Below are 23,280 nucleotides of genomic sequence, written 5' to 3'. Positions count from 1 at the left end.
TAAGGAAGAATCCTTACCCTTGGACTGTTTAATGATTTCAGCCAATTGCTCACCAAACAGTCTGTCTCCAGATAATGGCAAACTGGTTAAGCATTTTTTGGAAGCAGAATCTGCTTTCCATTCCTTTAACCACAAGGCTCTGCGCAAAACCACAGAGTTGGCGGACGCCATTGAGGTACGGCTCGTGGAGTCTAGAACCGCATTGATAGCGTAAGTCGCAAACGCAGACATATGCGAGGTTAAGGACGCCACTTGCGGCACTGATGGACGTATGAGAGAGTCCACCTGCTCCAGACCAGCTGAAATAGCTTGGAGTGCCCACACGGCCGCGAATGCTGGAGCAAACGACGCGCCGATAGCTTCATAGACAGATTTCAACCAAAGGTCCATCTGTCTGTCATTGGCATCTTTTAGTGAAGCCCCATCTTCCACTGCAACTATGGACCTAGCCGCAAGCCTGGAGATTGGGGGGTCCACTTTTGGACACTGGGTCCAGCGTTTGACCACGTCAGGGGGAAAGGGATAACGTGTATCCTTAAGACGTTTGGAGAAACGCTTATCTGGATAAGTATGGTGTTTCTGAACTGCTTCTCTGAAGTCAGAGTGGTCCAGAAAAGTACTCAATTTACGCTTGGGATACCTGAAATGGAATTTCTCCTGCTGTGCAGCTGCCTCCTCCGCTGAAGGGGCTGGGGGAGAAATATCCAACAGTCTATTGATGGCCGCTATAAGATCATTTACCATAGCGTCACCATCAGGAGTATCCAGATTGAGAGCGGTCTCAGGATTAGACTCCTGATCAGCTACTTCTGCCTCATCATACAGAGAAGCCTCTCGCTGAGACCCTGACCAGTGTGATGACGTCGAGGGTCTTTCCCAGCGAGCTCGCTTAGGCTGCCTGGGACTGTCGTCCGAGTCAGAGCCTTCAGCCTGTGATGCCTGAGACCCCCTTGTAGCATGGACTAGAGCCAACTGAGGGGGACCGGGGAACATTGCATCAACAGTGTCCATGGTCTGAGTGACCGGCCTGGACTGCAAAGTTTCAAGAATTTTTGACATAGTCACAGACATCTTATCAGCAAAAACTGCAAACTCTGTCCCCGTCACTGGGGCAGGGTTCACAGCCGTCTCAGCCTGGGCCACTACCACCATAGACTCCGGCTGACGAAGTGGCACAGGGACCGAACATTGCACACAATGGGGATCAGTGGAACCTGCCGGTAGATCAGCCCCACATGCGGTACAAGCAGCATATAAAGCCTGTGCCTTGGCACCCTTGCTTTTTGCGGATGACATGCTGTTGTCTCCTCAGAGCAATAGGGTATAAGCCAAGAAGCGACCGTACAGTGCAATATATAGGTACAGACAAAAAGTACACTAAATAACACTGTGGCACTAGTGGGGTCAGCACTTTTGTGCTGCTTACCGCCCGCTTAACAGCGGGTGTGTGGTCGCCAGAATCCCTTGTCTGGGTCTCCCAGGGCTATGTCCGTTCTCCAGCTCAGACTGCATGCAGGAATGGCTGCCAGCGTCCTGTGAAGAGGGGCGGGCCGTGGGCGTGCTGCAGACAAGAGCGGGAAACTGGCGTCCCACTGTGCCCAGTGAGAGGGCTGGAGTATGTAAATAAGACTCCAGCCCTCGGCGCTGACTGATTGTACAGCGTCTCTCCCCTTCCGTGATTGACAGGGTTGGGGGCGGGAACGAAACGGCGCTAGGCCGCAAAAGCTGGGGACTAGATTTATGCGCGCTGCCGTCGTAAAAGCACGGTCAGCGCGAGTCCCCGGCGCACTACAAGTCTCAGCCGCGCCGCCGCTCCAGGGGCGGTCGGCGCGGTAGTTCCCAACACAGAAAGTCACTCAGCTAAGCTGTAGTGAATAAGACCCAGGCGCGCAGCGCTACTGTCCCCGGCGCACTAGAACACCCAGCAACTCTGGCGTGTGTCTGTGCCTGTCTGTACGGGGACACAGAGTACCTGAATGTTGCAGGGCCTTGTCCCTGACGGCACTCAGCTCCGTATCCAGCAGGATCTCCGGGTCTGTGGATGGAGCCCGGCCTCAGAGTCTGGAGGCCGGTAAGATCCCACTTCCCCAGAGCCCTTCAGGGGGATGGGGAAGGAAAGCAGCATGTGGGCTCCAGCCTCCGTACCCGCAATGGGTACCTCAACCTTAACAAACACCGCCGACACAGAGTGGGGTGAGAAGGGAGCATGCTGGGGGCCCTAGTATGGGCCCTCTTTTCTTCCATCCGACATAGTCAGCAGCTGCTGCTGACTAAACAGTGGAGCTATGCGTGGATGTCTGACCTCCTTCGCACAAAGCTTGAAAACTGAGCAGCCCGTGATCCCACGGGGGGGTGTATAGCCAGAAGGGGAGGGGCCTTACACTTTTAAGTGTAATGCTTTGTGTGGCCTCCGGAGGCAGTAGCTATACACCCAATCGTCTGGGTCTCCCAATGGAGCGCCGAAGAAAGGAGCAAATTCCCACCATGTACACTTCTGATTCCGTCGTTTCACCGCGCTCTAGAGGTAATTTTCTGTCCATATGCACTGTATACAGTATACACTATACCATTGCACAGTACAGTATACACTATATAGCATGTCTATCAATTTGTGGATACAGTATTGTACTCTGATAACCAGTAGAGCCCATTGCTTATACTGCACCTCTCGCACACCAACAATTCAATTGGAAACTAATGTGCAGTTTAATTTGTTTTATATGTTTTTACTATACATTATTTTGTATTCATGACTGTAATAATTTTATATGAATACAGGACATTATTTTGTATTACTGTAATAAGTCTGTATAAATAATATAAGAAGAACTTGGTTTAAGAGCACAGTCCCGGAACCAATTATGCTCGTAATCCAAGTTTCCACTGTACTGAACTATAAAACACTGGGTAAAACAGTCACTGGAAAAGACTTGGGTGTATGTGTGGATGGCAAACAACTTTACTGACCAGTGTCAGGCAGCTACTACCGAGGTTAATAAAATAATGGGATGACGTTTTACCCCTATACAAGGTATCAGTGCGGCCACACTTAGAATACTTTGTACAACTTTAGTCTCTGGTGTATAAGAAGGACATAGCTGAAGTAGAGCGGGTGCACAGAAGAGCAACCTAGGTTATTAAGGGAATGGGTGGCCTGCAATACCAAGACAGGTTATTCAACTCAGGGTTATTCATCTTAGAAAAATGAAGGCTTAGAGGCGATCTTATTACAATGTACAGATATATGAAGGGACAGTACAGAGTTCTCTTTAATGATATTTTTACACCTAGGTCTGCAACAGGGACAAGGGGGCATCCACTATGGTTACAGGAAAGGAGATTTAATCATAATCACATATCCAGATTCTTTACTGTAAGAGCAGTGAAACTATGGAACTCTCTGCCACATAATGTTGTAATGGTTGATTCACTACTAAAATTTAAGAGGGGCCTGGACGCCTTTCTTGATAAATATATTTCTGGTTATGTGCACTAGATTCTATGATGGGGCACTGATCCAGGGAACTTGTTTGATTGCCATATGTTGAGTCGGGAAGGATTTTTTTCCCCTAATGTGGCACTTACTGTCTGCTCCATTAGGTTTTTTGCCTTCCTCTGGATCAACATTGTTAGGTTATGTCATGGGTTGAAATTGATGGACCCAAGTCTACCTTCAACCTTAGACACCATGAAACTATGAATTGTGATTTACTGATGGAGTATCCACTGCGAAACACGCTGAATAAAATCACTTGTCCAGGAATCGGCATCATCCTTTTGTGAACAGCATGGAGGCCTTTAACCCTCTAATCTCCACAATGTAGGGGGCTGCTGCTCCTGTGACCCTTTCGGTCCTACAGTGGTTGTGTCTCTCACAATCTGCCCAGGTGAGCAAGCAATGGCTGAGGTCCTATTATACTATCGTCACAGATAAGACCCTATCTGCGCTTGTCTCCTCAAAAACAAATATATTCAGTTTGGACAATGACATTACAATTTCTTAAAAGGCGTCCAGCCCATAATAGATATGGAGCACCATTGAGAGCGGAGATAGATTTGTGCTAAAATGAAAGCTAATTTGTGGTATAAATGATAGAACATTTGTTGGGCAATGCACCCTCCTGAAGTCTTCTTCCATCACTAATAATAAGCAGCGAGTGAAGCAAAATATAGCAGAAAAAATTGCACGTTTTACACTTAAAATGCAGCAAAGAGGTCTCGATAATTTCCCTCTAGAAGTTTGTGAACATTGTTCATTCCCTATAAGCTGCAGTTGCCGCCAGTGTTACCACCACAATACAGGCCTGGTTTAGGAGATGTCTGCACACATATGTACCGGATTTATCGCACCCAATGATAGGGGAAAGTGGGGGGTGCGTCTTATAGTCCGAATGTATGCTACGGGGAATAAGGGTGGAGGGTGTATGCTGCGGTGGAGCGGGTCATCAGCAGCATGAGCAAGCTGTAGCAGCGCCTACCATGACCACGTGGGCCCGCTCATTAGCCTCTTTTCATATGCACTGCATCCCGACGCCCATCATTTCTCGGCGCTGACAGGTGGGCGGGATGGTGGGTGGGGGGTGCGCGCATACTAAACAGCCGACCCGCATGATCATCCCTGGCAACTACAGCCTGGAGCGATCCTTTGTGGCTGTATTCACTGCCCCCCGCGCATCATCATCAACGCTGGGGGCAGTGAATAAGTATACTCACCGGCCACAGATTCCTGCAGCTTGCAATGTCCTCCTGTCTGCCGGCCCGCTGATCTGTGTGGAGAGTGGTGAGCACAGCGATGATGTCATCACTGTGCGCACGGCTCCACAGGTCACAGAGAGGAAGACGAGCGATGCTGCGTGGAGCGAGGAAAGGTGAGTATAAACACTTATTTTTTTGTGTGCCACAGAATGCGGGCCATATACCAGTATGGGGGTATACAGCAGGATGGGTGTATATAGCAGGATGATGGTATATAGCAGGATGGGGACAAATACCTGGATAGGGGCAATATACGATACCTGGATGTGGGTACATACCAGGGTGGTGGACATATATACAAGGATGGGGATCATATACAAGGCAGGAGGATCATTACCAGGATGGGGTACCTCAGTAGAAAATTTGGGGACATTACCCCCATAAAAGTGTCAGCACCAGATCCTCGCCCCACAACAGTGTGTCATGACCACATTTTTTGCTTAAAATTTTATTTTCCTATTTTTCTGCACTAAAACCAGGGTGCCTCTTATGGTCCGGTGCATCCTATAGTCCGAAAAATACGGTAGGTAATATATGAAGCTCATTACCTTCACATGCCTTTTGGTAAAGCTGCATAGTGTTTTCAGTTTTCTCATTATCACGGTGCTCCTATGGAGAAAAAAAAAAAAGGCGGTTTATGGGTATTCACTATTCAACAGTAGCCTTTATGAGAACATACATCAGTCTAATAAGTGCCCGATATCCCATGTCAGAAGAATTACCAACTTGATATAACTGAATGCACTAGATATCAATTAATAAACTGTAAACAAGAGGGAGATGTGTGAAAACATTAATGGGCCCCTCTCTCATTGCTCTATAGGAACTTAAGGTTGCAGGTCGTTCAATGAATGGGATATAAGAGGCAGCTGAACTGTAAATGCAAATGATAGACTGGAATAAAAAAGAGAATTTTGTTACTTACCGTAAATTCTTTTTCTTATAGTTCCGTATTGGGAGACCCAGACCATGGGTGTTTAGCTTCTGCCTCCGGAGGACACACAAAGTACTACACTTAAAAGTGTAGCTCCTCCCTCTGAGCTTATACACCCCCTGGTAGCCAGTCCTAGCCAGTTTAGTGCAAAAGCTGAAGGAGAATAGCCACCCACAAGTAGAACAGAGTAAGAACCGGAACAACCGGAGACTCTGTCCACGACAACAGCCGGTGATAACACACGGAACAAGAAAATTGCCAACAGGCAACAGGGAGGGAGCTGGGTCTCCCAATACGGAACTATAAGAAAAAGAATTTACGGTAAGTAACAAAATTCTCTTTTTCTTTATCGTTCCTTTGGGAGACCCAGACCATGGGACGTTCCAAAGCTGTCCCTGGGTGGGAATAAACAGAAAAAACTAAGAAGTAGGCGGAGCCTAACTTCACAAGAGGGCGACAGCCGCCTGAAGGATGAGTCTGCCCAAGCTCGCATCTGCCGAAGCATGAGCATGCACTTGGTAGTGCTTCGAAAAGGTATGCAGGCTAGTCCAAGTGGCAGCCTGACAGACTTGTTGAGCCGTAGCCTGGTGCCTAAAAGCCCAAGAGGCACCGACAGCTCTGGTCGAGTGTGCTTTGATCCCCGGCGGGGGAGGCACCTGAGTACCCTGGTAGGCGTCCGAAATGGTCGATCTAATCCAACGGGCCAAGGTCTGCTTAGAAGCAGAGAGACCCTTGCGCCGCCCTGTGGTTAGCACAAAAAGAGAGGTGCACCGCCTAAGCGCAGCGGTGCGAGTCACATAAATCCGGAGAGCACGCACCAGATCTAGAGTATGAACACTCAGAAAAAGCGGAGTCATAATCCAAAATTTATATTAAAAAGGTATACGTTTATTCAGTACAAAATTCATACAAATAACATACAATAAAAACTGGGGGAATGAGGTGCAAGGAGCAGCTAACTACCACAGTAAAGGTAATTGGTGAGCATAAAAAAATTCAAATGGTATGTAGTGCAACCCACATCCGGTGCGATTAACAACAGTGCAATAGTGCCGCAATCTGGTTAGTCAAATCCTTCAACACACTAAAGTAACAACAGTAACCCTAGGAATCCTCCTCCCACCATATACTATAGGCCTGTAACGTTGTAATAAGTATAAGTAATATGGTTATGGAGGCAAGGATCCCAGTGGTCACATAGTGCTATATCGCAGGTGTGTGGATGAAAGACAGGCATCCAGAGCTCAGCACTTAATATTAGGCTAATTACATTGGATGTGTAACAGAGCCGCACAACAGCCAGAGTAAGATGTAAGATTAAAGTAAGATTATAAATGCTCACCCATGATTTGAAAAGTGGTAGGACTGTCCAGGGGGCCCCGACGCTGCGTTTCGCGTAGGGCTTCCTCGGGGGGCCATGCATTGGTTGTGTGTACTGGGCTTTTTAAAGCCCAGAGTAACTGTGAAATTACCGCCACACTCGGCGCATGCGCAGCGCGAGCGGGCAGCACGGACGCATCACTTCCGGCCTCAGAGTGACGTCGCGGGTCAGGGAAAACCCTGGTGACGTCACAGTGTCCCGCCCACATCACTCGGAGAGACCTTCCAGGATACGTCTAAGCCGCCAGCTCCCGGCGCGCATGCGCACCAGCAATTACACAGGCAGAAGGTAAACAGATCATAAAACACGTATTATAGGAAGAGGGATCAGCCATATAGAGTTTACCCAGAATGTAACACATATATATAGTACATAGGGCTGAGCAACAGTTATTCATAGCAGTATACACCATAAAGAGTTTGTTGCCCGGGATGATGAAATCATTAGTTGAGAGAGATATGGATCACATCGACCTACACAGAAAATAGATAAAAGACACAAATAAGAATAAATAAAAATAAACACACAATTAAAAACTAAGGACCCAAAAAGAGAAGAGCTCAGCATAATTTACAAAAATGGGGCAAAGCTCTGTTGCTCATTAAGACCTCCTGGTCTGAGCGTTCCCAGAATATGGATCCAACGACATTCACGTTGTGCCAGGAGGCGCTTCATATCGCCCCCTCTCGCACCAATCTTAACCTGTTCAATGCCCCGGACCCGGAAACCAACAGGATCACAATTGTGGTAGGCAAAAAAGTGCCTCGGTATGGGTTTGAGAAGGGACGGCTCCTCAGCGGTGCGTGCTGCTATGATGTCTCTTACGTGTTCACGTGTGCGAACACGCAGTTCCCTGGAGGTGAGGCCCACATAAATTAAATTACAGGTGCATGTTGCATAGTACACCACATAGGTACTATTGCATGATATAAAATCCAATATTTTAAATTCTCTCAATCCGTCCGCCGAAGAGAATACTGTAGATCTCACCATATTGGAACATGCACGGCAATCACCGCAAGGATAAAAGCCAACCCTTCTCCCACCCACAGCCCAGGGACTGTTCACCTTTGCCACGTAGTGGCTTTTGACCAAATGGTCCTTCAAGTTCATACTTCTCCTTGCTGTCATCAGGGGAGATATAGGTAGAACACCAGCCAATGTTGGCTCAGTGAGCAGAATGGACCAATGCTTCTGTAGGATTTCACGCATCCGCTCCCACCGGTGGTTATAAGTGGAGATAAAGCGTATGGCACCAGGGGATGACTGTCTGGAGGTGGGTGTTAAAAGGTCATTCCTCTTACTAGATTTGGCCCTAAGGTAACCTCTCCTAATGCACCTCCTGCTATAGCCCCTCTCAGAGAACCTATCTCTTAAATCATTGGCCTGTTCCTCAAACAGCGTGCCCGTAGAGCAAATTCTTCTAGCTCTGAGGAGCTGGCCCGTCGGAATTGCCCTAATGGTAGATGGTGTATGGGCCGAGGAGGCGTGCAGGAGGGCATTAACAGAGGTCTCCTTTCTGTACAGGTCAGTATGCACAGTGCCATCAGACTGTACCAAGATTTTTATGTCCAGGAAATCAATCTCCCGTTTGTCAGCCTTATAGGTGAGTCTGATGTTGGAGTCGTTGCAGTTCAATCCCTTCATAAATGTATCTAAATCAAAAAGTGAGCCCTGCCAGATGAACAGTACATCATCGATGTATCTGTACCATCCTTGTACCTGGGGAGCAACGTCTGCCCCGCCGAAGATGCCCCTCTCCCAGAGTCCCAGGAAGAGGTTAGCATACGACGGGGCACACGCCGCTCCCATGGCTGTACCCTGTTGCTGTAAAAAATACCTATCCTTAAAAATAAAAAAATTGTGTGTAAGTATGAACCGCAACAACTCCAACACCAGACCAACCAAGTCCCCATCAAGATTACTCATGGTCAGAAAAAATTGTGATGCCTCCAACCCATCAACATGTTTAATACTTGTGTAAAGGCTTTCGACATCCGCAACCACCAGGAACATATCTGGCTCCAGGGTCATGCCATCCAGACGTTGGAGGACGTCCATAGTATCCCTGACATAGGAGGGCAGCGTTTCCACTAAAGGGTGCAAATAATGTTCGATGAATTTACAAATTGGATCGCATAGCCCTCCTATGCCAGAGACAATTGGACGTCCGGGTGGATTCAGGGGGTCTTTATGAATTTTTGGCAACAGATAAAATGTAGGAATGATGGGATTTTTTACCATAAGACCGTCAAAGACTTTTTTGGTAATGATGCCCGCATTTAGTGCCCGCTCCAGAATCTTCAATAAGATGGAGGAGAAGCTTCCCATAGGGTTGTGGGTCAGAATGGTATAAACCTCCTTACTGCGGAGCTGCCTAAACACCTCACGCTCATATTTCTCCACAGGCCAGATAACCACATTCCCCCCCTTGTCCGCAGGTTTAAAAAGTACGTCATCCCAGGATTTTAACTCGTATAGGGCCAATCTTTGATCCGAAGTAAGGTTATCCTTTTTCTTTTTATTATTAATCTGTTTCAGATCATTAGCCACCAACTGTGTAAAGATCTCAACCTGGGGACAGATGGACAATGAGGGGAATGTGGTAGACCTGGACAGTCCTACCACTTTTCAAATCATGGGTGAGCATTTATAATCTTACTTTAATCTTACATCTTACTCTGGCTGTTGTGCGGCTCTGTTACACATCCAATGTAATTAGCCTAATATTAAGTGCTGAGCTCTGGATGCCTGTCTTTCATCCACACACCTGCGATATAGCACTATGTGACCACTGGGATCCTTGCCTCCATAACCATATTACTTATACTTATTACAACGTTACAGGCCTATAGTATATGGTGGGAGGAGGATTCCTAGGGTTACTGTTGTTACTTTAGTGTGTTGAAGGATTTGACTAACCAGATTGCGGCACTATTGCACTGTTGTTAATCGCACCGGATGTGGGTTGCACTACATACCATTTGAATTTTTTTATGCTCACCAATTACCTTTACTGTGGTAGTTAGCTGCTCCTTGCACCTCATTCCCCCAGTTTTTATTGTATGTTATTTGTATGAATTTTGTACTGAATAAACGTATACCTTTTTAATATAAATTTTGGATTATGACTCCGCTTTTTCTGAGTGTTCATATCTTCTGGAGTATCCACATGTAAGAAATATGTTTATGACATACTGGATGTATTTGATTGTATATATGTTCTGTGTTTTCACAGCTACATCATCTGGTAAAATGGACTTTAAGGCACGCGAACTAACATGGCGTGCACAACTTGACCAAGTGTTTGGGGGAGAAAGTGGTGCAAGCATTGATTTTAACTCTAAGGATTCTACTGATCTTACTAATAAATATAAAGAGCTCATGCATAAGAGACTACGTTTATGGTGGAATAAAGCTTTCCTGGAGAGGTATCTGACCTGTGGCCTCATCCCCAGAGGGTTACGGGTTCAGGTTTTTCCTGCTTTCCTCACGGAGGATGACGCATTTAAAAGTGATTGGGAGGAGCTAGCAACTAACTGCTCAAGGGGGTTCATTACATTGCTGGTAAAATCCAATGAGAATTCCCTAAATGAACTTGATGCTGATCTGGGTACTACCCAGGATGATATTAGGAAATTACTTTCTCCTGAGAGATCTTCAAAATTTTATGCTGATCTCGATGCTGAAATCCTTAAATGGGAAAAAGAAATTATAGGAACTAAGACTTAAAAAATATCAGAGGGATCTCTTGGATTTTCAGAGTAACAAAGTCTATAGGTGGAGGAAACAATATAGAAATCCTAGACAGTTACAACGTGATCGTTCTGCCTCCTTCTCATCGGTCTCGTCTGTTGAGGACAATTCAGTTCGAAGGGAGGATGCTGAGGCTGGGAATGATCGGATGGGCTTTATCAGAAATTTGAGGTCTACTACACAATCAACTAAACGTAAGACAACACCACCTACACAGACTGATAAGAGAGCCAGGAACAGAACTTTGGAGGTAATTAACTTATCCTCCCATTCTATTACCCCTCAACAACGGGAGGTTCTGTCCCTGGGTCTCACATTTGTTCCATCTAATCATTTTGATTATTTTACAGCCTTAAAGGATTTGCACCTCTTCTCAAGGAAAATTATTTTAAAAAAACTACATTCCAAGAACAATCTTTCTGAATTGGGCCTCAACAGTCGAGCTGAACGGGAGGCGGTTCGTGTCCTGGAGGAATTGGCAAGTGAGTCCACTACGGATTTACCAGATAAGTTTCCCCGCTCTATTCTCCCCAGGTCTACCACATTCCCCTCATTGTCCATCTGTCCCCAGGTTGAGATCTTTACACAGTTGGTGGCTAATGATCTGAAACAGATTAATAATAAAAAGAAAAAGGATAACCTTACTTCGGATCAAAGATTGGCCCTATACGAGTTAAAATCCTGGGATGACGTACTTTTTAAACCTGCGGACAAGGGGGGGAATGTGGTTATCTGGCCTGTGGAGAAATATGAGCGTGAGGTGTTTAGGCAGCTCCGCAGTAAGGAGGTTTATACCATTCTGACCCACAACCCTATGGGAAGCTTCTCCTCCATCTTATTGAAGATTCTGGAGCGGGCACTAAATGCGGGCATCATTACCAAAAAAGTCTTTGACGGTCTTATGGTAAAAAATCCCATCATTCCTACATTTTATCTGTTGCCAAAAATTCATAAAGACCCCCTGAATCCACCCGGACGTCCAATTGTCTCTGGCATAGGAGGGCTATGCGATCCAATTTGTAAATTCATCGAACATTATTTGCACCCTTTAGTGGAAACGCTGCCCTCCTATGTCAGGGATACTATGGACGTCCTCCAACGTCTGGATGGCATGACCCTGGAGCCAGATATGTTCCTGGTGGTTGCGGATGTCGAAAGCCTTTACACAAGTATTAAACATGTTGATGGGTTGGAGGCATCACAATTTTTTCTGACCATGAGTAATCTTGATGGGGACTTGGTTGGTCTGGTGTTGGAGTTGTTGCGGTTCATACTTACACACAATTTTTTTATTTTTAAGGATAGGTATTTTTTACAGCAACAGGGTACAGCCATGGGAGCGGCGTGTGCCCCGTCGTATGCTAACCTCTTCCTGGGACTCTGGGAGAGGGGCATCTTCGGCGGGGCAGACGTTGCTCCCCAGGTACAAGGATGGTACAGATACATCGATGATGTACTGTTCATCTGGCAGGGCTCACTTTTTGATTTAGATACATTTATGAAGGGATTGAACTGCAACGACTCCAACATCAGACTCACCTATAAGGCTGACAAACGGGAGATTGATTTCCTGGACATAAAAATCTTGGTACAGTCTGATGGCACTGTGCATACTGACCTGTACAGAAAGGAGACCTCTGTTAATGCCCTCCTGCACGCCTCCTCGGCCCATACACCATCTACCATTAGGGCAATTCCGACGGGCCAGTTCCTCAGAGCTAGAAGAATTTGCTCTACGGGCACGCTGTTTGAGGAACAGGCCAATGATTTAAGAGATAGGTTCTCTGAGAGGGGCTATAGCAGGAGGTGCATTAGGAGAGGTTACCTTAGGGCCAAATCTAGTAAGAGGAATGACCTTTTAACACCCACCTCCAGACAGTCATCCCCTGGTGCCATACGCTTTATCTCCACTTATAACCACCGGTGGGAGCGGATGCGTGAAATCCTACAGAAGCATTGGTCCATTCTGCTCACTGAGCCAACATTGGCTGGTGTTCTACCTATATCTCCCCTGATGACAGCAAGGAGAAGTATGAACTTGAAGGACCATTTGGTCAAAAGCCACTACGTGGCAAAGGTGAACAGTCCCTGGGCTGTGGGTGGGAGAAGGGTTGGCTTTTATCCTTGCGGTGATTGCCGTGCATGTTCCAATATGGTGAGATCTACAGTATTCTCTTCGGCGGACGGATTGAGAGAATTTAAAATATTGGATTTTATATCATGCAATAGTACCTATGTGGTGTACTATGCAACATGCACCTGTAATTTAATTTATGTGGGCCTCACCTCCAGGGAACTGCGTGTTCGCACACGTGAACACGTAAGAGACATCATAGCAGCACGCACCGCTGAGGAGCCGTCCCTTCTCAAACCCATACCGAGGCACTTTTTTGCCTACCACAATTGTGATCCTGTTGGTTTCCGGGTCCGGGGCATTGAACAGGTTAAGATTGGTGCGAGAGGGGGCGATATGAAGCGCCTCCTGGCACAACGTGAATGTCGTTGGATCCATATTCTGGGAACGCTCAGACCAGGAGGTCTTAATGAGCAACAGAGCTTTGCCCCATTTTTGTAAATTATGCTGAGCTCTTCTCTTTTTGGGTCCTTAGTTTTTAATTGTGTGTTTATTTTTATTTATTCTTATTTGTGTCTTTTATCTATTTTCTGTGTAGGTCGATGTGATCCATATCTCTCTCAACTAATGATTTCATCATCCCGGGCAACAAACTCTTTATGGTGTATACTGCTATGAATAACTGTTGCTCAGCCCTATGTACTATATATATGTGTTACATTCTGGGTAAACTCTATATGGCTGATCCCTCTTCCTATAATACGTGTTTTATGATCTGTTTACCTTCTGCCTGTGTAATTGCTGGTGCGCATGCGCGCCGGGAGCTGGCGGCTTAGACGTATCCTGGAAGGTCTCTCCGAGTGATGTGGGCGGGACACTGTGACGTCACCAGGGTTTTCCCTGACCCGCGACGTCACTCTGAGGCCGGAAGTGATGCGTCCGTGCTGCCCGCTCGCGCTGCGCATGCGCCGAGTGTGGCGGTAATTTCACAGTTACTCTGGGCTTTAAAAAGCCCAGTACACACAACCAATGCATGGCCCCCCGAGGAAGCCCTACGCGAAACGCAGCGTCGGGGCCCCCTGGACAGTCCTACCACTTTTCAAATCATGGGTGAGCATTTATAATCTTACTTTAATCTTACATCTTACTCTGGCTGTTGTGCGGCTCTGTTACACATCCAATGTAATTAGCCTAATATTAAGTGCTGAGCTCTGGATGCCTGTCTTTCATCCACACACCTGCGATATAGCACTATGTGACCACTGGGATCCTTGCCTCCATAACCATATTACTTATACTTATTACAACGTTACAGGCCTATAGTATATGGTGGGAGGAGGATTCCTAGGGTTACTGTTGTTACTTTAGTGTGTTGAAGGATTTGACTAACCAGATTGCGGCACTATTGCACTGTTGTTAATCGCACCGGATGTGGGTTGCACTACATACCATTTGAATTTTTTTATGCTCACCAATTACCTTTACTGTGGTAGTTAGCTGCTCCTTGCACCTCATTCCCCCAGTTTTTATTGTATGTTATTTGTATGAATTTTGTACTGAATAAACGTATACCTTTTTAATATAAATTTTGGATTATGACTCCGCTTTTTCTGAGTGTTCATATCTTCTGGAGTATCCACATGTAAGAAATATGTTTATGACATACTGGATGTATTTGATTGTACAGATCTAGAGTATGCAGCGCTTTCTCAAAGCGATGAACAGGGGCCGGACAGAAGGAAGGCAAGGAAATATCCTGGTTAAGGTGGAAGGGAGAGACCACCTTAGGAAGAAAGTCCGGGGTCGGACGGAGAACTACCTTGTCTTGGTGAAAAAACAAAAAAGGTGACTCCGAGGAGAGCGCAGCCAAATCAGAGACTCTCCTGAGAGAAGTTATGGCAACTAGAAAGGCCACCTTTTGAGAAAGACGATACAAAGAAACCTCCCTAAGAGGCTCAAAGGGGGGTTTCTGCAATACCGTGAGGACCAAGTTAAGGTCCCAGGGATCCAAGGGCCGCCGATAAGGCGGAATGATGTGAGACGCACCTTGCATGAAGGTGCGGATCTGAGCCAGCCGGGCGAGACGCCGCTGGAACAGCACTGATAGAGCTGAGACTTGTCCCTTGAGAGAGTTGAGGGACAGTCCTAGCTGCAGACCGGACTGTAAAAAAGACAGAAGGGTCGGCAACGAAAATGGCCAAGGAGAATGGCCGGAAGAGCGACACCAGGACAGGAAATTTTCCAAGTCCTGTGATAGATCTTGACGGAGGAAGACTTACGGGCCCGAGTCATAGTGGAGATGACTTCAGGAGGAATACCAGAAGCCGTCAAAATCCAGGACTCAAGAGCCACGCCGTCAATTTGAATGCCGCAGAATTCGGGCGGAAAAACGGACCTTGCGAGAGCAGGTCTAGACGGTCCGGAAGATGCCACGGCATCTGCACGGACAGTTGGAGCAGGTCCGGATACCAAGCTCGCCTGGGCCAGTCCGGTGCAATGAGGATGACTCGACGGCCCTCCATTCTGATCTTGCGCAGGACTCTGGGCAAGAGAGCTAGAGGGGGAAACACGTAGGACAGACGAAACTGGGACCAGTCTTGAACCAGAGCGTCCGCGGCGAAAGCCTGAGGATCGTGGGAGCGAGCCACGTAAACCGGAACCTTGTTGTTGTGACGGGATGCCATTAGGTCCACGTCCGGAGTGCCCCACTTGCGGCAGATTGACAAACACTGCCGGGTGCAGAGACCACTCGCCACCGTCCACGGATTGACGCCTGAGATAATCTGCCTCCCAGTTTTCTACGCCAGGGATGTGGACTGCGGATATGGTGGACTTTGAGTCCTCCGCCCATTGAAGAATGCGTTGGACCTCCAACATTGCCAGGCGGCTGCGTGTCCCGCCTTGGTGATTGATGTAGGCAACCGCTGTCGCGTTGTCTGACTGGACTCGAATGTGCCTGCCCGCCAACAGGTGGTGAAAGGCTAGGAGAGCTAGAAGCACAGCTCTGGTTTCCAGCACATTGATTGAAAGGGCTGACTCAGACGGAGTCCAAGTGCCCTGAGCTCTGTGGTGGAGATGTACCGCTCCCCAGCCGGATAGGCTGACATCCGTGGTGAGAATCACCCAGGACGGAGCCAGGAAGGAGCGCCCTTGGGACAGGGAGAGGGGGTCGAAGCCACCACTGAAGAGAGCTCCTGGTCCGTGGCAACAGAGCCACTAACCTCTGTAAGGAGGAAGACTGCTTGTCCCAACAGCGGAGAATGTCCAGCTGCAGAGGACGCAGATGGAACTGGGCAAAGGGAACCGCCTCCATGGAAGCCACCATTTGACCCAGCACCTGCATCAGGCGCCTGAGGGAATAAACGAGGGGCCTCAGGAGAGAGCGCACCGCTAGCCGGAGAGACTGCTGTTTGATTAAGGGCAACTTGACAAGTGCCGGCAAAGTCTCGAACTGCATCCCTAGGTACGTGAGACTCTGGGTCGGAGTCAGAGTGGATTTGGGAAGATTGACAATCCACCCGAATTGGGCTAGGGTGGCAAGAGTGAGCGAAACACTCCGCTGACAGTCTGCGCTGGATGGACCCTTGACCAGAAGGTCATCCAGATAAGGAAGCACTGCTAACCCCTGGAGGTGCAGGACCGCAATCACTGCCACCATGACCTTGGTGAATACCCGAGGGGCCGTGGCTAACCCGAAGGGGAGAGCCACGAATTGGAAATGATCCTCTCCTATCGCAAAACGTAACCAACGCTGATGTGACACTGCGATTGGCACATGTAGATAGGCATCTCTGATGTCGATGGACGCCAGGAACTCCCCTTGGGTCATAGAGGCAATGACTGATCGCAGAGACTCCATGCGAAAATGCCGCACCCGGACATGCTTGTCCTGCGAGAAAGCGGCGGCCTTGGAGCAGGGGGGAGTTGAAAGAAAAAATCTGTTTGGAGGGCTGGAGATGTCTCTCACCCACCGATCGGAGACCTGCTTTAACCAAGCTTCGCCAAAGTGGGAGAGCCTGCCACCGACTAAGGACGTGGCTGGAGCGGGCCGAGAGTCATGAGGAAGCTGCCTTAGTGGCAGAACCTCCTGCGGTCTTCTGCGGACGCGCTTTTGGGCGCCAGTTGGATTTCTGATCCTTGGCTGAGTTAGCGGACGAGGCGGAAGGCTTAGAGGATGACCAGTTGGAGGAACGAAAGGAAGGAAACCTCGATTGATTCCTACCCTGAGCGGGTTTCCTGGTCTTGGTTTGTGGCATGGAAGTACTCTTCCCGCCAGTAGCTTCCTTAATAATTTCATCCAGCTGTTCACCAAACAGCCGTGAACCAGCAAAAGGAAGCCCAGCAAGAAACTTCTTGGACGAAGCATCTGCCTTCCACTCTCGAAGCCACAAAATCCTGCGGATAACAAGAGAATTAGCTGAAGCCACCGCAGTGCGGTGAGCAGCCTCTAGCATGGCAGACATGGCATAAGATGAAAAGGCTGAAGCCTGAGCAGTTAAGGTAACCATCTCAGGCATAGATTCCTTGGTGAGGGAATGCATCTCCTCTAGAGAAGCAGAGATGGCTTTGAGAGCCCACACTGCTGCAAAAGTCGGGGAAAACGCGGCCCCCGCAGCTTCATACACAGATTTGGCCAGAAGGTCAATCTGACGGTCAGTGGAATCCTTAAGTGAGGTGCCGTCAGCCACCGACACAACGGTCCGGGCTGAGAGCCTAGACACAGGGGGGTCTACCACCTTTGGGGGCTGAGACCACTCCTTGACCACCTCAGGTGGAAATGGAAACCGGTCATCAGAACCACGCTTTGGAAAGCGTTTGTCAGGACAGGCCCTGGGTTTGGTCACAGCGGTCTGAAAACTGGAGTGGTTAAAGAACACACTCTTTACTCTCTTAGGCGAGGTAAACTGATGTTTTTCTGCCAAAGAGAGTTGCTCCTCTGATACTGGCGGATTGAGATCCAGCACAGAATTAATAGAAGCAATCAAATCACTAAGATATGAGTCACCCTCAGAGAAATCGATGGGATACATAGCCTCCGAGCCCCCAGTGAGGGCATCCTCCTCATCTTGAGAGTCAGCTCTTGAGACAGAGCCGTGGGATGGGGAGGGGGAGGAAACCCTGCGCCTTCTCTTAGAAGGACGGGGTCTGGGATCAGATGATGAATCTTCCGTGAGCTCTGATGGACGGAGGTCAGAGGATAGGAGTCCTCTGTCAAGAGTATTAGAGGCACCCTGAGAGGGGGGCTGATGCATATTCATCAAAGTCCTGGACAAAAGTCCCATGGACTCAGCAAATGACTGGGATATGGACCTAGAAAAGGACTCTACCCAGGCCAGGGGTTCAATCACAGGTGCAGCAGCAGCCTGAGAGACCACTGGGGGTGAGACTCCAGGCTGTGGCACCGCCAAGTTAGAGCAACCATCACAGTGTGGATAAATGCTCGGCTCAGGCAGCAGGAGCTTACATGCAGTGCATGCAGAATAAAGCTTTGGAGCCTTGCTCCTTGTGTGAGACATGCTGCTGGAGTGGGGGCTTTGCAGAGAATGAATCCCAGGGAGAATATACAGAGGTCCACAACCGGAGACCAGCTGTGGCTTACCAGACCGCTGAGCGCGGTGTTGTGTGCCCTCCAGATCCCGAAGCCCGGTCCCCCAGAGCGCAGCACCTCAGCAGAGATGCAGAATGCAGGATGTCCCAGAGCAGAGTGAACTCTGCCTGAGAAATGGCCCCCGGAGCGAAGAGAGGGGGCGGGACTAGGGGCGTTCCTATAAAAGAGCGGGAACTGGAGGGCTATAGAGACCTGCCGGGAAGGAGGGACGCCCCAGCAGCGGGGAGTGTCCCTCCCCTGTGTAGAACGGCCGCCGGGAGGAGCCGAACCTGTCCCTCTGCATGAGTGACATGCGAGGGCAGGAAAACGAAACTAGGCCTCCGGCGAAGCCGGGGCCTAAATTTAAGCGGCGAGGCCGACAAGCAGGCACCATCGGCGCGGTTCTCAGGCAAAAGCTGGAGAACCCGCCGGAAAAGTTAAAAACAATCAAATACAGCATACTCTCCCCTTACAATAAAGAACCGGGAACCCCAACATAAACGTCTCAGGTACTTAGCTGCTGAGACGCAGGGCCATGTCCCTGGGGATGAGTGCTCCGGTCCAACAGAATCCTCAAGGGGCTGTGGATGGAGACCGGACTCCTGCCAGGCATGGAGACCGTGCTGGCTCCCACTTCAAGCCAGAGCCCAGAAGGGATGGTGAAGGAGCGCGGCATGTAAGGCTTCAGCCTTGTAAATCAACCTTAACAACACCGCCGACACAGTGGGGTGAGAAGGGACATGCCGGGAGTCCAGACATGGACCCGCTTTTCATCAAACTCTTTCCAAAAGTCAAACAATCAGATGAGAATGCATGTGTGGATGTATGACCTCCTGAACACAAAGCGATAAACTGGCTAGGACTGGCTACCAGGGGGTGTATAAGCTCAGAGGGAGGAGCTACACTTTTAAGTGTAGTACTTTGTGTGTCCTCCGGAGGCAGAAGCTAAACACCCATGGTCTGGGTCTCCCAAAGGAACGATAAAGAAAATATAAATGCAGCACTTGTTTTTTCTCCCATTTTTCATGAACGGAACTCAAAGATCTAAGAGTTTTTTAGGTACACAAATGGTCTTTATCTCTCAAATATTGTTCACAAACGTGTCTAATTCTGTGTTCATGAGCACTTCTCCTTTGCGGAGATAATCCATCCACCTTTCAGGTGTGAGATATCAAAATGCTGATTAGACAGCATGATTATTGCACAGGTGTGCCTTAGGCTGGCCACAAGAAAAGGCCACTATAAAATGTGCCGTTATACAGTATTGAGGGGGTCAGAAAAACAGTCAGTATCTGGTGTAACCATTTGCATCACGCAGTGCAACACATCTCCTTTGCATAGAGTTCATCAGGTTGCTAATCATGGCCTGTGGATTGTTGGTCCGCTCTTCAATGGCTGAAGTTGCTGGATATTAGCAGGAACCTGAACACGCTGTCGTATACACAGATTCAGAGCATCTCAAACATGGTCAATGGGTGACATGTCCAATGAGTATGCTGCCATGCAAGAACTGGGATGTTTTCAGTTTCCGGGAATGGTCTATAGATCCTTGTAACATGGGTCGGTGCATTTTTAAGCTGTAACATGAGGTGATGGTTGTGGATGAATGGCACAACAATGGCCTCAGGATCTCATCACGGGATCTATGTGCAGTCAAAATGGAACCAATAAAATGTAGCAGTGTTCATTTGTCCATAACATTCGCCTGCCCATACCATAACTGTACTGCGGGCCACTCAGGTTCAGTGTTGACATTGGCAAACCGCTCATCCACATGACACCATACGGTCTGCCATCTGCCCTGTACAGTGAAAACTGGGATTCATTTGTGAAGAGAAAACCTCTCCAACATGCCAGACACCATCGAATGTGAACATTTGCCTACTCCAGTTGGTTACGACAACATACTGCAGTCAGGAGGAGCGCCCGATGAGGATGACGAGCTGCAGATGAGCTTCCCTGAGTTTGGGCAGAAAGTCTTTGGTTATGTAAACTGAATATTGCAGCAGCTGTCCGGATGGCCGGTCTCAGACAATCCTGGTGGTAAGGGAGGCATCAACTGTGCAGGACCGCTCTGTTTACTTACAGAATGCCAATTTAGGCCTAAGTCACACGGCGAGAAAAACGGTGCGGGTGGAGTGCGATAAAATATTGCATCCCACTCGGATCAATATGAGCCTGTGTGTCAGCACCCATGAGCAATTATTTTCTCAGCCCTAATAAGACTGAAAAAAACAATCACAGCATGCTGCGACTGTAATGTGATCCAGGTTTCTCTCGCACCCATTCAAGTGTATGGGGCGGGAGAAAAATCACACTGTACTTGTGGTACACTGGTGTACTGCGAGTGCAGGGCGGGAATCGACAAAAGGGAATAGAAAGGGCACCACCAGATGGGATCTCCAGGTATATAATAAAGCATACAACAAGAAAAGAGAAGGAGTATACCAAAAATTGGGATCACCAATACAATAATACAAGTGAAAAACTGGTTTTTATTATAAACATTATCTCAAAAACTTACTGTGGACATAGCACGGCTCCAGGGACAGGCAGGAGCACACAAACAGACAAATAAAAACATTTAAAAAAGCCGAATGGCAAGATTCCCCAACACGCCAGCCTCCAAAAGAGAATCGCAATAGCCGGCTACGGAGGAGAAAGCGAGAGAAGTCCCTCCCTCCCCATCTCAGTGCCGGCCCGCCCCCCGCAGTTGAGGTCTGCTCGCACAGTCGGACCTCAGTCGCAGGGACACTCACATGACACTCGGCTCTGCTGTGCTGCCAGTGTGAGCAGAGTGTCATGCGAGGATCGCACTAGTGCCCCGTGTGGCCCCGGCCTTACACTTACAGTGGTCAGCAATGTGCAGGACACATCTCACACTACCCCTTATCTCATATTACCACTGCATGAAGAAAGTAGACAGAAGTCACAGAAACATTTTCCACAATTCATCAAAGTGTTTATCCCAGAATACTGGAGTATAACAAATGTTGACCAATGCATGCGAATGCTACTTTTGCATTCATGTCAGTATCAGACAGCTATGCCAAAAGAGGCCGAAGAGGAGCCAGTGTGGGACAGGCCATGGCAAAGTCCACCTGTCAAATTCTTCAAAAGAGGCCATGTTTTCTTACACCTGACTGGAGTAATTTCTGGTGTGCAGCATGACACTGGAAGATGCACCAAAGTCATTAGAGTGCGCATCTTAATGAATTCTGCACAACTTATTCATGCATGCCCATCATTGCAACAGACATACAAAATGCCGGCCTTAGTGAGTCAGGGACACAGAGGATGACTATGTCTGAGATGATATACTGACAGAGTCCTGACAGCACTCCTTACTTTTGCATTCATGTCTATAGAGGCAGCAGTCTAGACCCTTGGGAAGGGTTTTCCAGCTAAGAATGATATGACCTGGTACAAAGCGCAGAAGAACTGTGAATACGCTGAATCACCAAGACAGGAGCAGTGCCAAATAGACCTAGCCTGTGCACCAAGGAGGACCACAAAGCTTCAGTCACCTTGCCAAGCTGCTGGATTGTCCTCTGTCTTATTTCCAGCTCACAGGACATTTGCTTCTTTAACTTCTCGTACTCATTAATTTTGTTAGTTAGAGTCTTTTTCTCTTCACGCATTGCAGAAATCTGGAAAACATTTCAAAAAAGATTAAACTATCGTCTGCAGCATTAATAACCCCACATTACAGATCAGAGAACCCTTCCAATGTCACTTTTCCCTTGAAAGTGTTGTTATAATGTGTCTTCTCAGTCTTTTTTTTCGCAGAGTCTTTGCCACATCAGAATTTTTTTGTTTGTTTAACATGTATGTATACAATAATAAGTGGCTTCTATTCAGAAGCCATTAAAATATAACTTTTATGCATTACTTTTAATAGAAGGTTAACTGACAATATATGAGACAGGAATCCATGGCTTTGAATATCCTACTAATGTCAGACGCCGGGCTATGTACACAAGTACTAGGGAGAAACACACACACATACACACACACACAGATATGTGTGAGTGTGTTTATCCATAGTACTTGTGTACATAGCCCGGTGTCTGACATATTAGGATATTCAAAGCCATGGATTCCTGTCTCATATATTGTCAGTTAACCTTCTATTAAAAGTAATGCAGAAAAGTTGTATACATTTATACATATATATACACACACACACACACACACACACATATATACATTTTATATATATATATATATATATATATATATATATATATATATATACATATATATATATATATATATATACACACACATATACACACACACCCACACGCATATACAGTACATACATACACCTGTATGATTCCATGAGTCCAATGTTGTCAATACAATTGAAAAAAAAAATGATATATTTTTATTTACTTTTTTTATTGTATTGATTACAGTGGGCTTTTATAGGATCGTATAGGTCCTGGCAATGTTGCACTTCACAACTTATAGGGTGCCATCCTCTGTGGACAGGTAAGGACAAACCGCTACTCAAAGGGAATCTGTCACCAGGTTTTTGCTCCCCCATCTGAGAGCAGCATGATGTAGAGACAGAGACCCTGATTTCAACGATGTGTCGCTTACTGAGCCGTTTGCTGTTATTTTCTAGACGTTATACAGAGCTCATGAATATGCTGGACTACATGCAGCACGCCAAGTAGTCCTGCAATGATAATCTCCTGCTGATTAGTGATTTTTCCCAAATCTACAATAAGCAGCCCAGTAAGTGACACATCGCTGGAATCAGGCTCTCTGTCCCAACGCTATGC

General features: G+C 47.6%; 1 protein-coding gene across 2 annotated transcripts in view; it reads right to left on the bottom strand.

The window, feature by feature from the left end:
- KIF20B (kinesin family member 20B) overlaps positions 1–23,280 on the bottom strand; it is a 340,877-nt gene that overhangs the window by 105,242 nt on the left and 212,355 nt on the right. For both annotated transcript variants that reach the window (XM_075348747.1, XM_075348748.1), the window contains 2 exons: positions 22,015–22,137; positions 5,304–5,364 (listed from right to left, as the gene is read on the bottom strand). In XM_075348747.1, the coding sequence (XP_075204862.1) occupies positions 5,304–5,364; positions 22,015–22,137 (184 nt within the window). The remainder of the gene's footprint in view (positions 1–5,303; positions 5,365–22,014; positions 22,138–23,280) is intronic.

This window comes from Anomaloglossus baeobatrachus, chromosome 5 (assembly GCF_048569485.1).
Source record: "Anomaloglossus baeobatrachus isolate aAnoBae1 chromosome 5, aAnoBae1.hap1, whole genome shotgun sequence".
Classification (NCBI taxonomy): domain Eukaryota; kingdom Metazoa; phylum Chordata; class Amphibia; order Anura; family Aromobatidae; genus Anomaloglossus; species Anomaloglossus baeobatrachus.
Note: the sequence above shows the minus strand (reverse complement) of the source record. Positions and strands in the feature narration are given on the sequence as shown.